Genomic DNA, 16,274 nt, shown 5'->3' on the forward strand with positions numbered 1-16,274 from the left:
TTAAACTGACCTCAGACAAATACAGAGACTGCTAGAAACACTCATGGATCAGGCAGCATTATTACATCTCTGGCTGATCAAGGACATTAATGTTGTTTTCCCATCTTCTGATATCTGATTTGCTGGGAATTCCCAGTATTTCTTTTAGTTCAGATTGTGGTGGGTGCAGTATTGTGTCTTGGAACTCCCCCTGGAGAAATTCTCAACACCTTTTAGCAAAATTCCTTAGGGGGAGTAGGGTAAGGGTTGTAATCAAGGTGAGGCACCTCCTTCGAGTATGTCTTTAACTGGGGTTGGATGAATGCTGCCGGTATTGCACTGAATCTTTGCTGCCCTGTGTTTAAGCAGTAATGGCATATGGTAACTGCTTATTTGTTTTAAAAAGTATACTGTTAACTCTTAAAATTGCACCTGGGTGTAGCTGTAACACGTTGTGTACAAAGTGTTCAGTGTGTAGTGTGTAGATCAGTGTAAACAGTGTTTCAGTGTGTAGATCGATGTAAACAGTGTTTCAGTGTGATGTGCCATTCTCTCACAGACAGATGTGCACTCAAGGACACACAATACAGACACACACAGACACGCAAACACAAACTTGAACACGTACACACACACACACACACACACACACACACACACACACACACACACACACACACACACACACACACACACACACACACACACACACACACACACACACACACACACACAGAGTTTCAGTGGCTCCTGTGTGTACTGGATACAAAAGGTCCTGAGCAGCAGGACTGTCCTACACATCTTCTTCTGGTTCTGAGCAAATGTTCAGCTTTCTGTGCCAAACCAGTGAGCCTCCCACCTTTACTTCTGATCCTTAAAGGGACAGGCTGAATCTGAACTTTGTCTCACATTTAACAGCCTCCCTCATTTTGTCTCCCCCCCTTCTCCCCCCACCCACAGTAGCTGTTCCTGATCTTCTTCTGATCAGACTTGCCCTAAACCATGGAAATCAACCCTCCCCTGTTGTGGGACTTTCAACTTTACCTTTTCCCATGACTTCCTGCCAGGTCTTTGAACTTAGTATTTTAACAATATTAACCTCAACCATCTTTGAAGTTCCATCCCACCAACTACACCCCCATTTTGCCATCAGTTGTCTTGGAGATTAAAACATGTAAAATAGAATTTAAGAACAATTAAAAAGCACACAACTCTGGAAGTACCTCTCACAAGTCCTTAGGGAATCAAAGAAATGTACAACACAGTGGAGCGGCTGGTAGAGCTGCTGTTTCAGACTCGGGTTCAATTTCGAACTCCAGTGACGAATTGAAGAATTGTGACGCATTAGTAATGATCTTTCAAAAATCACTAGATTCTGGAATGGTTCTAGAGGTCTTGAAAATTACAAATGTCACTCCACTCCTTAAGAATCAGAATCAGGTTTAATATCACTGGCATATATCATGAAATTTGTTGTTTTGCAGCAGCAATACATTGCAATATTTACTGTATATATGTATAAAATAAGTAGTGCAAGAATAGAAATAAAAATGCAGTGAGGTGGTGTTCATGGGTTCAATGTCCATTCAGAAATCGGATGGCAGATGGGTAGAGGCTGTTCCTGAATTGTTAAGTGTGTGTCTTTTGGCTTCTGTCCCTCCTTCACTTGAAAGCAGCAACATGAAGAATTAGAATCAGAATCAGGTTTATTATCACTAGCATATGTTGTGAAATTTGTTAACTTGGTGCAGCAGTACAATGCAGTACATGATAAAATATGGAGAAAACAAATAAATGAAAAAATTACTATATATATTTATTAAAAAGCTAAATTAAGAATAGTAGTGCAAAAACAGAAAATTTTAAAAATGAGGTAGTGTTCATAGGTTTGTTGTTCATTTAGAAATCGGATGGCAGAGGGGAAGAAGCTGTTCCTGAATCACTGACTGTGTGTCTTCAGGCTTCTGAACCTCCTACCTGATTGTAGAAAAGGGCCTCTCCTGGGTGCCGGAGGTCCTTAATAATGGACGCTGCCTTTTTGAGACACCACTCCTTGAGAATGTCCTGGGTACTTTGTAGGCTCGTGCCCAAGATGGAGCTGACTAGATTTACAACCTTCTGCAGCTTCTTTCGATCCTGTGCAGAAGCCCCTCCATACCAGACAGTGATGCACCCTGTCAGAATGCTCTCCACAATACAACTATAGAAGTTTTGAGTGTACCTGTTGACATACCAAATTGCTTCAAACTCCTAATAAAGTATAGCCGTTGTTTTGCCTTCTTTATGACTACATAAAGATATGTTGGGACCAGATTAGATCCTCAGAGATTTTGACACCTAGGAACTTGAAGCTGCTCACTCTCTCCATTTCTGATCCCTCTATGAGGATAGGTATGTGTTCCTTTGTCCTACCCTTTTTGAAGTCTACAATCATCTTACTGACGTTGAGTGCCAGGTTGTTGCTTCAGCACCATTCCACTAGTTGGCATATCTCACTCCTGTACGCCCTCTCACTGCCTGGTTCGGAAATTGCACCATCTCGGATCGCAAGACCCTGCAGCGGATAGTGAGGTCAGCTGAGAAGATCATCGGGGTCTCTCTTCCCGCCATCACTGACATTTACACTACATGCTGCATCCGCAAAGGAAACAGCATTATGAAGGACCCCATGCAGCCCTCATACAATCTTCTCCCTCCTGCTGTCTGGGAAAAGGCACCAAAGCATTCGGGCTCTCACGACCAGACTATGTAACAGTTTTTTCCCCCAAGCTATTAGACTCTTCAGTACCCAGAGCCTGGATTCACACCTTGCCCTATTGTCCTGTTTATTATTTATTGTAAAGCCTGCACTGTTTTGTGCACTTTACGCAGTCCTATGTAGGTCTGTAGTCTGGTGTAGCTTTCTCTGTGTTGTTTTTTTAAGTAGTTCAGTCTAGTTTTTGTACTGTGTCATGTAACACCATGGTCCTGAAAAACGTTGTCTCGTTTTTACTGTGTACTGTACCAGCAGTTATGGTTGAAATGACAATAAAAGTGACTTGACTTGACTTGTTGCCACCTGAGATTCTACCAACAATAGTTGTATCGTCAGCAAATTTATAGATGGTATCTGAGCTATGTCTAGCCACACAGTCACGTGTATACAGAGAGTAGAGCAGTGGGCTAAACACACACCCCTGAGGTGTGGCAGTGTTGATCGTCAGCGAAGAGGATATGATATCACCAATCCACATGGATTGTGGTCTTCCGGTTAGGAAGTCAAGAATCCAATTGCAGAGGGAGGTACAGAGGCCCGGGTTCTGCAACTTCTCAATCAGGATTGTGGGAATGATGGTATTAAATGCTGAGCTATAGTCAATGAACAGCATCCTGACGCAGGTGTTTGTGTTGTCCAGGTGGTATAAAGCCATGTGAAGAGCTGAGATTGTGTCTGCCATTGACCTATTGTGGCGATAGGCAAATTGCAATGGGTCTAGGTCCTTGCTGAAGGAGGAGTTCACACTAGTCATGACCAGCCTCTCAAAGCATTTCATTACTGTTGATGTGAGTGCTACAGGGCGATGGTCATTAAGGCAGCTCACATTATTCTTCTTTGGCACTGGTATAATTGTTGCCTTTTTGAAGCAAGAGGGAACTTATGCCCGTAGCGGTGAGAGGTTGAAAATGTCCTTGAATACTCCCGCTAGCTGGTTGGCACAGGTTTTCAGAGCCTTACCTGGTACTCTCCCTTTTAAAGGATGCAAGGAAGGGAGGCAAAAGTCAGGAAATGATAGGCCAATTAGTCTGATTTCAGAGATGTTGGAGTCCATTAAAAAGGATAAGGTTTTGGGATATGATAAAATAGGCCAAAGTCAGCATGGTTTTCTGATGGAGAAATCTTGCCTAACAAATCAGTTGGAATTTTTTGAGGAAATAATAGGCAGAATAGACAAAGGAGAGTCAGTGGATGTTGTTTGTTAGAATATTCAGAAGGCTTTTGACAGGGGGCCACACATGAGACTGCTAACCAAGATAAGAGCCCATGGTGTTACAGGAAAGATACTAACATGAGTAGAAGCTTGGCTGACTGGCAAGAGGCAAAGATTAGGTATAAAGAGGCTGCTGATGACTAGCGATATTTCACAGGGTCTGTGTTGAGACCGCTTCTTTCCATCTTGTATGTCACTTGGGTGATGGAATTAAAAATTTGTGGCCAAGTTTGTGAACAATATGAAGATAGGTGGAAGGGCAGGTAGTGTTGAGGAAGCAGGGAGCCTGCTGAAGGACTGGACAAATTAGGAGAATAGCCCAAGAAATGACAGATGGAATAAAATGTATGGTCGTGTACTTTGGTAGAAGGAGTAAAGATGTAGACTATTTTCTGAAGGTGGAGAAAATTCTGAAATCAGTGGTACAGATGGACTTGGGAGTTCTTGTGCAAGATTCCCTAAAGCTTAACTTACAGATTGAGATGGTCGTTAGAAAGGCAAATGCAATGTTAACATTCATTTTGAGAGAACTAGGGTATGAAGATTCAGGATTGTTTAATGTCATTGTTACTGTGGATCCCATGCAGCACCAAAGAGCACAATAAGATAAAGAACTCATTAACAGTAATAAAAACACAATGAACATAAATACTTAAGATAACTTATAGACATAATGATTGTATGTCCATAAGGTGATGCGAGGCACTGGAGTGTCTGTACATGAGTGTCTGACAGGAATAATAATGGTGGTTGGGGGTATGGAGCGGTGGGTCAGTGGATGGAGGTGTTGATCAGCCTTACGGCTTGGGGAAAGTAACTGTTTTTGAGTCTGGTGGTCCTAGTGTAGATGCTACGTAGCCTCCTTCCTGTTGGGATTGGGACAAACAGTCCATGAGCACGGTGAGTGGGATCCTTTATGATGTTACTGGCCCTTTTCCAGCACCTTTCTGTATATGGTGGTTAGGCTTGTGCCAGTGATACATGGGAAGTTTTGACTACCTGTTGTAGAGTCTTCCTGTCTGCTGCAGCACAGTTTCTGTACCAAGCAGTGATGCAGCTTGTTAGGATGTTCTATTCTGCTCATCTGCAGAATGATGTGAGTATGGATGAGCGAAGTCCAGCTCTCTTCACCCTCCTCAGAAGGTCGAGGCATTGGTGAGCTTTCCTGATGGTGTAGGATGTGTTCTGGGACCACGAGAGGTTGTGTGTGGTGTGCACTCCCAGGAGTTTCAATGCCGACAATGTTAAAGAGGGGTGTGAGTGATGTGAGTTCTGCTGAAGTTGATATCCTTCTACTTTGTCTTCTTGACATTGAGGAAAAGGTTATTTGCCTAGCACCAGGCCTCAAGTTCTTTTGCCCCCTCTCTGTCAGCTGTCTCATAGTTGTTGGTGATGAGTCTCACCACTGTCGTGCCATCGGTGAACTTGACAATGTGATTACTCAGGTGTTTGGCCGTATAGTCATGTGTCAGCAGAGTGTACAACAGTGGGCTCAGCACACAGCCCTGGGGGGCACCCGTGTTGAGGATGATGGTGAGGGAGAAGCGGTTGCGCATCTTGACTATCTGAGGCCTGTTGTTAGGATGTACAACATCCAATATAAAAGCAAGGATGTAATGCTGGGGCTTTATGAGGCATTGGTCAGACCACAATTGCAATATTGTGAGCAATTTTGGGTCCTTAGCTAAGAGAGAATGGGTTGACATTGGGAAGGTCCAGAGGAGATTCATGAGACTGATTCCAGAATGAAAGGGTTATCGTATAAGGAGTGTTTGAGTGCTCTGGGCCTGAACTTGCTGGAATTCAGAAGAATGAGGAATCTCTTGAACAGCCTGGAGAGAATGTTTCCCAGAGTAGGGGAGTTTTGCTGCTTCTGGTAAGATGGTAGAACACTCAGATGTAGCGGCTTCTAAGGGACCAACAAAAGTTGTTATTGTCTTTTTTATGATCACAAGATCCTGCTGGGCATTAAGAACAAAGAACTGCAGGTCTACCCCATCAGTGAGCTACTCTTTGATGGAGAAACTGAAGCAGTTGGACTTGGTGTGAATTGTGCTGCTGCCTGCATCAGAGAAGTATTGGAGGAGTTGGTGCGCCAAAAAAGTTCAAAGTAAATTTATTATCAAAGTACACATATGTCACTATGTACAGCCCTGAGATTCATTTTCCTGCAGGCATACTCAGCAAATCTATAGAATAGTAGCTATAACAGGATGAATAAAAGATCAACTGGAATGCTTTTAGTCACTTTTCTTATGATCGTAAGACCTTGTTGGACATTCGTAATGTGGAATACTGCAAGTCCGATTCGCTGATTTATTGGCAAATGCCAGGGGAGTTGCGTGGCCTCAGTCGTAGTGAGGACTAGGCCTCAAACCATCCAGGAGAGAGATGTTGGAGTCAGTGCGCTCCACTGGAGATGTTGTGGCGCGGTATTCAAGTTGGGTCAGTGCTGCCCCCTAGCGATCACTCAGCAGAAGACAAGACATATTGTGTTTGACTGCAGACTGCTGCAACGTTCATGGACTCGGGTACTTGGACTAACTTGCATTTTATGTGACTGTGTTTTACTGCTGACTTAGGTGCTATGTGTGCCTTGTGTTGTGTGACTGTTGGTACTGTGATTTTGCACCTTGGCATCAGCATAACTCTGTTTTGTTTGACTGTATTCATGTATGGTTGAATGATAATTAAACACACTTGATCAGAGGGCACAACCTCAGAATCAAAGGATGCCTCTTTAGAACAGAGATGTAAAGGAATTCCTTTAGTGAAAGTGTGGTGAATCTGTGGAATTCATTGCCACAAATGTCTGTAGAGTCCAAGACGTTCAGTATGTTTAAAGTGAAGCTTAATGGTTCTTGATTAATTAGGGCATCAGATGATTCAGGGAGATGGCAGAGGTATGGGGTTGAAAGGGATAGTAGATATGATAGAATGGTGGTGCAGACCTGATGGGTTAAACAGCCTCATTCTGCTCCTATGTCTCATTGTCTTTTGTTGTCCTGGTGGAGTTTGCATGCTCTCCCTGTGTCCGGATGGGTTTCCTCCGGGTGCTCCGGTTTCCTCCCACATCCCAAAGATGTGTGGGTAGGTAGAATATTGGCCACAGTAAATTGCCCCCTGTGTGTGGGTGAGGTGTAGTATTGGGGAAGTGGTGCAAATTGACAGGAATTATAGAAAGGGGAAATGTAGGATTAGTGTAAACTGTTGGGTGTTGGTCAACATGGAGTCGATGGGCTGAAGGGCCTGTTCCCATGGTGTATCTGTCTCTAACTCTGTTCTTTGGCTGCAGTGTCTGTCTAGAACACGGAACATAATGACACAGTACCAGCCTTCAACCCATGATGTTTTGCCAACACTTTAACCTTATCCAAGTTAAATCTATCATCCATTTGGCTATGTGAGAGTCTCTTTAATGTCCCTAATGTACCTGCATCTACCTGGTAGGGTTGTCCAAGTACTCACCACTCTCTGTAAAAAAAACTATCTATACTTTCCTCCAATCACCTTAAAATTATGCCCCCTCATATTAGCATTTGCCATGGGAAAATGTCTCTAGCTGGGCAATTCATTTATGCCTCTTAACAAGTCACCTCTCACCCTCCTTCACTTCAAAGAGAGAAGCCCTAGCTTGCTCAAGCTGTCCTCATAAAACATGCTGTCTAATCCAGAGAGCATCCTGGTAAATCTCCTCTGCACCCTCTCTAAAGCTTCCACATCCTTCCTGTAATGAGGCAATCAGAACTGAACACAATATTCCGAGTGTGATCTAACCAAAGTTTTATAGGGCTGCGACATTATCTTGAGGGTTTTGATCTCATTCCCCAATTAATGAAGGCCGACACACCATGTGCCTTCTTAACCACCCAATAAATTGCATGACAACTTTGAGGGATCTCTGGACTTGAACCTCAGGATCCCTCTGTTTTGCTCCACAATGCTAAGCATCCTGCCATTAACCTTGTATACTGCCTTCAAGTTTGAATTTCCAAAGTGAATTCACATTTTTCCAGGTTGAACCCAATCTGCCACCTTTCAGTCCAGCTCTGCATCCTGAAAATGTCCTGTTGTAACCCTCAACAACCGTCAACACAATCTACAAGACAATGATTTTATCTACGAGTAATTAACTGGTTGTAAAGTCTGTTACCAAGTCCTTGGACCACAGGTCACAGGAAGGAGTTTCTCATTCCTCCCACCTCCTAGATCTGTCACTCCTTTACCACAACCCAGTTGACTTTGCCCTTAAGATGGTAGCTTAGAACCCAAGCTACCTCCTTAACCACACATTTGGTCACTGATTCAATTGCATTTTGGATGTGAAGGGAACATGGCCATTGGGAATAATGCAGTTAAGTGCTATTGAAGCACAAAACAAGTCATGATCTCTTAAATGTGGAGCAGACCCGAGGCAAAGGGCCTCCTGCTGCTTCTGTTTATTGTACTCTATGTTCTCTTCTTATCTGCTAGAGCTCAGAGTTCCAGGGAACCATCTTGTATGTTTCATTTCAGTAACTGGAGAATAGGCCATTCAGCCTCCCAGGCTGCTATACAGATTCTAGCTGCCCGTTTTTGCACCCTTTTGCACTCTTGTTCCTCTTTGATCTTATGGATGAACTTGGAAAGTGTTTGTGCAAACATTCCATTACATTTCGGATTGCAGTTCAAGTCTGAACCTTAATGAGATGATTAAATAACACATTTCCCTCTTGGCCACAGAAAGCAGTGGCTGGTTGTGAAGAATTCAGAGCGGACCACAATATCAAAAGCATTCCTCAAATACTTGAGTGAATTTATTGCTTCACTAGTTTGTCTTTCAATTCTGGTGAACTCTAAGTTCCCATCAGCTATTAATTAACAGACAGTGACCTTTATTTTCCAAGATTAGGTGTAGATGATTAACCAGCACCCCTACCAAGGGGAAGGTCTCTGTCAGAATGAACTCACTCAAGTTTTGGTTGGTTTGTGGTGAGCATTGTAAGTTGTTGCATTGTTTAAATGCCGGCTTGTTTGCCTAATTCGGTTTCTCTAATGAAACCCTTCCCATATCCACTGTAGTGAAGGGTGTACTGGAAGCAGAACTCTGAGAAAAATGACCCAGTGGGTTAAAGGTGGACAACTTGCCAGGACCCTTTGATCTGCACCCGAGGGGCTAAAGGAAGGTAGGGGAGGGAGATAGAGATAATGGGGCCATTGGGGGGAAGCTCTTCAAAACCTGTTGATTCCAGTAAGTTACCAGAAGGTAGATCCATAGAAAAGTACAGCACGTGAACAGGCCCTTTGGCTCATCTAGACCATGCTGAACCATTGAAACTGCCTCTCCCATCTCTGTACGCCGGGACTAAGCCCTCCATACCCCTACCATCCATGTACCTATCCAAACATCTCTGAAACGTTGAAATCAAGCTCGCATGCATCATTTGTGCTGGCAGCTCTGTCCACACTCTCACCAACCTCTGAGTGAAGAAGTTTGCCTTCATGTTTCTGAATGTGGAAGGGAAGCGAGTGTTCAGCACTGTTACCAGCCTCTCGCTCGCTGCTGCCAGAGGAAGGTGTCTGTATGTGATGGCTTGTCCCTCTCTCTCTCTCTCTCACTCGCTCTCCCGAGGGAAGGCCCCGTACTCAGATGGTCTCTCTCCCTTGATACAGTGGGAGGTTGGTGCCGGAGCAAGATTTAACTGACACACACAAAATGCTGGTGGAACACAGCATTTTGTGTGTGTTGTTTGAATTTCCAGCATCTGCAGATTTTCTCATGTTTGCAAGATTTAACTGATGCAGTTTGTGGATTGGACTGTCATTCACATTATGATGTGTTTCTGGTTTAAAGTTGCTCCTGTTTCTGTTGCTGGTTTTGGACAACTTTGAATAGGCGGCCTGTAGATAATGAACTGAATGTGGACTCTTTGTTTTTATATTTTATATTTAGTGTTTTCATTTGTTCTTTCTTGTGGTCGTTTGCACAAGGTGTTTTTTGTGCGGAGGGTGGGGTTTGATGTCCTTGTTACCGTTTGAGTGATTTGCTTTCTTGCGCATGGGGGGAGCGATGTCCTTGGCCCCAAGGCGATGGACTTCAGATTATTAAATATTCTTCAGGTGGATGTAGGTAAATATGTGAAAGATTGAGGAATTGAGGGTACTGGGAAACTGCCACAGAGAAGACATTAGGCCAACATCAATCAGCAATGGTATGACAGGCTTGAAGGGCTGAATGGCTTCCTCCTGCTCTGTAGTCCCTATGTTATTGTGAACAGGGCAACATTCCAATTGCAAAATACCTGGAGAATTTATCACTGTTAACCTGCTCAAGTGCCTTTGGCCAAGAAAATATTCACTTTTACAGTTCCCATTCAACAATAGCACACCTTTGTTAAACCCTCAGACATAATACAATGAAGAAAACTGTGCACACTGAGCAGCTCAAAGAGAAGGTCTAAAGAAGTTTAGAAATCATTTAGTGAGTAAGATGGTTATCTCTGAGCATGATGTCTTTCCTTATTTTCCTGCAGATACTTCTAAATCTGACGATGAGACGAATTGGGCTCTGCGCTTCAAACCGTCGCTGTACCAGCACCGTCAGGAGAATGTATTCCAGCCAGCATCCAGGCCCGCGCACATTGAGGATCTGCACAAGGAAGCTGAGTTTGGCCTCAGATCTCTCCAGGAGCAAGGTAGGACCTTGGCAGAAAGGTAGAGGTAGGACCACAGCAGATAGCTGAAGGTAGAAACTTAGCAAAAAACCAGAGGTAGGACCTCGGCAGAGGGCAGGAGGGTACAGAGCAGCTGGACTCTTGTGGCCTGAGTAACATGGTGAAGTTGTATGGGCTAGAACTTCAGCCAACGTCTAGGACTTTAGTAGAAGATTCATGAGGATGTTGCTCACATCTGGGGGCCTGAGTAACAAGGAGAAGTTGCAGGAGGTAGGACTTTATTCTCTGGAACGTAGGAGATTGCAGGATGGCCTAATGGAAGTATATAAGGTCATGTGAAACATGAACAGGGTGAACGCACATTTTCTTTTTTCCCAGGGATGTGGTGCTAAAAATGAAAGGACATCGGTTTAAGATCAGAGGCAAGAGATTTACGGTATAAGGGACATCAGGGGTAACTTTTTCCTGCTGCCGTATGTAAGGACTTTGTACATCCTCCCCGTGACTGCATGGGTTTCCTCCCACATTCCAAAGATGGGTTAGGATTAGTAAATTGTGGCCATGCTACATTAGTGCCAGAAGGGTGGCTACACTTGTGGACTGCCCCCAGCACATCCTTGGACTGTGTTGGCCATTGATGCAAATGATGGATTTCACTGTGTGCTTTAATGTTTCAATATACGTGTAACAAATAAAGCTAATCTTTCGTTTTTAATCTTCATGCAAAAGGTGGTGCGTGTTTGGAATGAGCTGCTAGAAATGGTGGTTGAGGCAGGAGCATCAACAATAACTAGAAGCTATTTAGATACTTACATGGATAGGAGAGGTTTAGAAGGCTGTGGGTGATGCAGGTAGAATTGTTGCTTGAGGATCAGTGACAGGAAGTTCAAGTGCAGCCTACAACTTATGTAATGCAGTGTACAGCAGCCTGGTGACCTCATGGCATCCTACCCCCTGTGTATATTACAACAACCCCTGAGAAGCCCATCATATGTCCAAGATGGCATTGCACAGATACAGGTCAAGTCAAATTTACTACCATTTAACCATATACATATATATGGTGTATATAATCATATAATGTATGTAGAGACGAGACAACACTTTTCCAAACCACAGGATAGATACATCCCAAAAAGGAAGAAGTGTTCTAAAGGAAAGATGACACTATCATAGCTAACGAGAGAAGTCAAAGCCAATATAAAAGCCAAACAGAAAGCATACAATAGAGCAAAAATTAGTGGGAAATTAGAGGATTGGGTAGCTTTTAAAAACCAACAGAAGGCAACTGAAAAGTCATTAAGAAGCTAAAGATGGAATACGAAAGTAAGCTAGCCAATAATGTTAAAGAGGATACCAAAAGTTTCTTCAGATTACTAAAGAGTAAAAAAGAGGCAAGAGTGGATATTGGACTGCTGGAAAATGATGCTGGAAGTGTGTGAAGTTATCATAACTAGAAAGAAGTTATGAAACTGAAAGGTCTGAAGGTAGATAAGTCACCTGGACCAGATGGTGATCACCCCAGGGTTTTGAAAGAGGACTGAAGAGATTGTAGAGGCTTTAGTATTCATCTTTCAAGAATCACTAGATTCTGGATTGGTTCCAGAAAACTGGAAAATTGCCAGTATCACTCCACTCTTCAAGATGGGAGAGAGGCAGAAGAAAGGAAACTATAGCCCAGTTAATCTGGCCTCAGTGCTTGGAAGATGTTGGAGTTGATTATTAAGGATGAGGTCTCGGTACTTGGAGGCACATGATGAAATAGGCTGAAGTCAGCATGGTTTCCTCAATGAAAATCTTGCCTGACAAATCTGTAGGAATTCTTTGAAGAAATAATAAGCAGGATAGACAAAGGAGAATCATTTGATGTGCACTTGGATTTTCAGAAGGTCTTAGCCAAGATACCACAAGAGGCTGCTTAATAAGCTACATGGTATTACAGGAAAGATTCTAGCATTAATAAAGCAGTGTCTGGGCAGGAGGCAAAGATGAAGAATAAAGGGAGCCTTTACTGACTGGCTGCTGGTGACTAGTGGTGCACCACAGGGCTCACAGGAGGCAGGGTTTCAACATGGATAGAAAACTGGTGGCAGATAGAAAGCAAAGGGTAGCAGTGAATGGGTGTTTCTGTAAGGAGAGTGTATAAGGTGCCACATAGGAGATTGGTGAGTAAAATCAGAGCTCATGGCATTGGAGGCAGGGTTTCAACATGGATAGAAAACTGGTGGCAGATAGAAAGCAAAGGGTAGCAGTGAATGGGTGTTTCTGTAAGAAGAGTGTATAAGGTGCCACATAGGAGATTGGTGAGTAAAATCAGAGCTCATGGCATTGGAGGCAGGGTTTCAACATGGATAGAAAACTGGTTGGCAGATAGAAAGCAAAGGGTAGCAGTGAACGGGTGTTTCTCAGACTGGCTGGAGGTGACTGGTGGGGTACCACAGGGCTCTGTATTGGGACCACAGCTCTTTATGATTTATGTCAACGATTTAGATGAGGGCATTGAAAACTATATCAGCAAGTTTGCTGACGATACTAAACTGGGTGGCAGTGTGACATGCGAAGAGGACGTTAGGAGAATACAGGGAGACTTGGATAGGCTGGGTGAGTGGGCAGATACTTGGCAGATGTCATTCAATGTGAATAAATGTGAAGTTATCCACTTTGGAAGCAGGAACAAGAGGGCAGCGTATTGTCTGAACGGTGTAGAGTTAGGTAAGGGAGAACTGCAAAGAGACCTAGGAGTCCTAGTTCATCAGTCAATGAAGGTGAATGAGCAAGTGCAACAGGCAGTGAAGAGGGCAAATGGAACGTTGGCCTTTATTACAAGGGGAATTGAGAACAAGAGCAAGGATGTTCTTTTGCATTTGTACAGGGCCCTGGTGAGACCACACCTGGAATATTGTGTACAGTTTTGGTCTCCAGGTTTAAGGAAGGACATTCTGGCAATTGAGGAAGTGCAGCGTAGATTCACTAGGTTGATTCCTGGGATGGCAGGGCTGTCTTACGCAGAGAGATTGGAGAGATTGGGCTTGTACACGCTGGAATTGAGGAGATTGAGAGGGGATCTGATTGAAACGTTTAAGATAATTAAAGGATTTGATAGGATTGAGGCAGGAAATATGTTCCAGATGTTGGGAGAGTCCAGTACCAGAGGGCATGGATTGAGAATAAGAGGAACATTTATTTAAAACAGAGTTGAGGAAGAGCTTCTTCTCCCAGAGAGTTGTGGAGGTGTGGAATGCACTGCCTCGGAAGATGGTGGAGGCCAATTCTCTGGATGCTTTCAAGAAGGAGCTAGATAGATATCTGATGGATAGGGGAATCAAGGGATATGGGGACAAGGCAGGGACTGGGTATTGATAGTGAATAATCAGCCATGATCTCAGAATGGCGGTGCAGACTCGAGGGGTCGAATGGTCTACTTCTGCACCTATTGTCTATTGTCTATTGACTGATTCTTATTATATTATGTCAATGATTTGGATGATGGAATTGATGGTTTTGTTGCAAAGTTTGCAGACAATATGAAGATAGGTGGAAGGCAGATAATTTTGAGGAAGTAGAGAGGCTAAGACAGATTAGGAGAATGGTCAAAGAAGTGGCAGATGGGATACACTGTTGGGAAGCGTATGAACATAGGACATAGAAATTTACAGCACATTACAAGCCCTTCAGCCCATACTGTTGTGCCGACTATGTAACCTGTTTTACAGTCAGCCAAGGATTTCCCTAGTGCATAGCCCTCTATTTTTCTAAGCTTTATGTACCTATCTGAGAGGCTCTTAAAAGACGCTATTGTATCTGCTTCCACCACTGCCGCCAGCAGTGCATTCCATGCGCCCACCACTCTCTGTGTAAAAACCATACCCCTGACTTCCCCTCTGTACCCATTTCCAAGTACCTTAAAATTATGCCCCCTTGTGTTAGCCATTTCAGCCCTGGGAAAAAGTCTCTGGCTACCCACACGATCAATGCCCCTCATCATGTTATACACCCCTCTCAGGTCACCACTCATCCTCTGTCGCTCCAAGGAGAGAAGGCCAAGTGCACTCAACCTATTCTCATAAGGGTCCAATCCAGACAACATCCTTGTAAATCTCCTCTGCGCTCTCTCTACAGTATCCACATCCTTCCTGTAGTGAGGTGACCAGAACTGAACACAGTACTCCAAGTGGGGTCTGACCAAGGTCTGATATAGCTGTAACATTACCTCACGGCTCTTGAACTCAATCCCACGATTGATGAATGCCAATACACTATACACCTTCTTAACAACACTGTCAACCTGCGCAGCAGCTTTGAGTGTCCTACGGACACGGACCCCAAGATCTCTTAGATCCTCCACACTGCCTAGAGTCTTACCATTTATATTATATTCTGTCTTCAAATTGGACCTACCAAAATGAACTACTTCACCCTTGTCTGCATTGAAGTCCATTTGCCACTTCTCAGCCCAGTTCTGCATCCTGTCAATGCTCACTGTAACTTCTGACAACCCTCTAGACTATCCACAACACCCCCAACCTTTGTGTCATCAGCAAACTTACTAACCCACCCTTCTTCGTCCAGGTCATTTATAAAAATCACAAAGAGGAGGGTTCCCAAAACAGATCCCTGAGGCACACCACTGGTCACTGACCTCCATGCAGAGTACGAACCATGGTCACACACTTTGGTAGAGAACTGGAAGTGTTGAATATTTTCTAAATTGAAATACAAAAAAGTGAGGCGTAAAGGGACTTGGGAGCGCTTGTGCAGGATTCCCTAAGGGTTAATTTGCAGGTAAAGAATGCTTACCTGGCTCTGACCTGTATTCACTGGAATTCAGAAGAGTGAGGAGTGACCTCATTCACAACAATTGAATGGTGAAAAGCCTTGATTGATTGGATGTAGAATGGTTCTTTCCTATGGTGGGAGAGCCTAAGACCAGAGGACACAGCATCAGGATAGAGGGGTGTCCTTTTAGAATGGAGGTGAGGAAGAATTTCTTTTGCTAGAGACGTTGATAGGTTCTTGATTGGTCAGGACATGAAGGGATACAGGAAGAAGGCAGGAGATTGGGGCTGAGAGGAAAGGTGGATTAACCTTGATGAAATGACAGAGCAAACTCGATGGACCAAATGTCTTAATCTACTCCTATATCTTATGGTCTTATCATACCAGGGTGTAAAGCACAGTAGTACACGGAACACGCAATACCTTATGTAATGATAAAATCTATAGATGAATCACATAAAAATAAGGAACTAAAGTGCATAAATTATATTTTGTAAGGTATGGAACAGATTAACCAATAACACATTGAATATGATGTGGCTGGGAGTTCAGAGGGAATGGCCAGGATATACCCCCTTCTGACTGGTCTTGTCTTTATGCTTTGTAGTCTCCTGCCTGATGGTAGAAAGTCAAAAAGGATGTTGGATGGTTGGGTGGGATCTTTGATAATACTAAGGGCCCTGCAAGATATGAAAGAAGAGATTTAAAGAGACCTGAGAACTCTGTAACTTCTTTGCACCGAGGGTAGTGAGTACTCAAAATGATCTGTCAGAGGAAGGGGTCGATATGGGTACAATTGAAATATTTAAGAGGTATTTGGGTAGGTACATGGAGGGGAAGGGTTTGGAAATTTATGGCTGGACACAGGAAACTGGGACAAACAAGGAGGGTGCTTTGG

General features: G+C 43.6%; 1 protein-coding gene across 5 annotated transcripts in view; it reads left to right on the forward strand.

Moving 5' to 3' along the window:
- LOC132380382 (uncharacterized protein KIAA1522-like) overlaps nucleotides 1-16,274 on the forward strand; it is a 121,889-nt gene that overhangs the window by 82,947 nt on the left and 22,668 nt on the right. For 4 of the 5 annotated variants that reach the window (XM_059949119.1, XM_059949122.1, XM_059949124.1 and 1 more), the window contains exon 2: nucleotides 10,460-10,621. In XM_059949119.1, the coding sequence (XP_059805102.1) occupies nucleotides 10,460-10,621 (162 nt within the window). Of the gene's footprint in view, nucleotides 1-9,423; nucleotides 9,509-10,459; nucleotides 10,622-16,274 lie in introns of those variants that run through there. The other variant, XM_059949123.1, reaches the window with a different exon arrangement.

This window comes from Hypanus sabinus, chromosome 24 (genome assembly GCF_030144855.1).
Source record: "Hypanus sabinus isolate sHypSab1 chromosome 24, sHypSab1.hap1, whole genome shotgun sequence".
In the NCBI taxonomy this organism is placed as follows: Eukaryota; Metazoa; Chordata; class Chondrichthyes; order Myliobatiformes; family Dasyatidae; genus Hypanus; species Hypanus sabinus.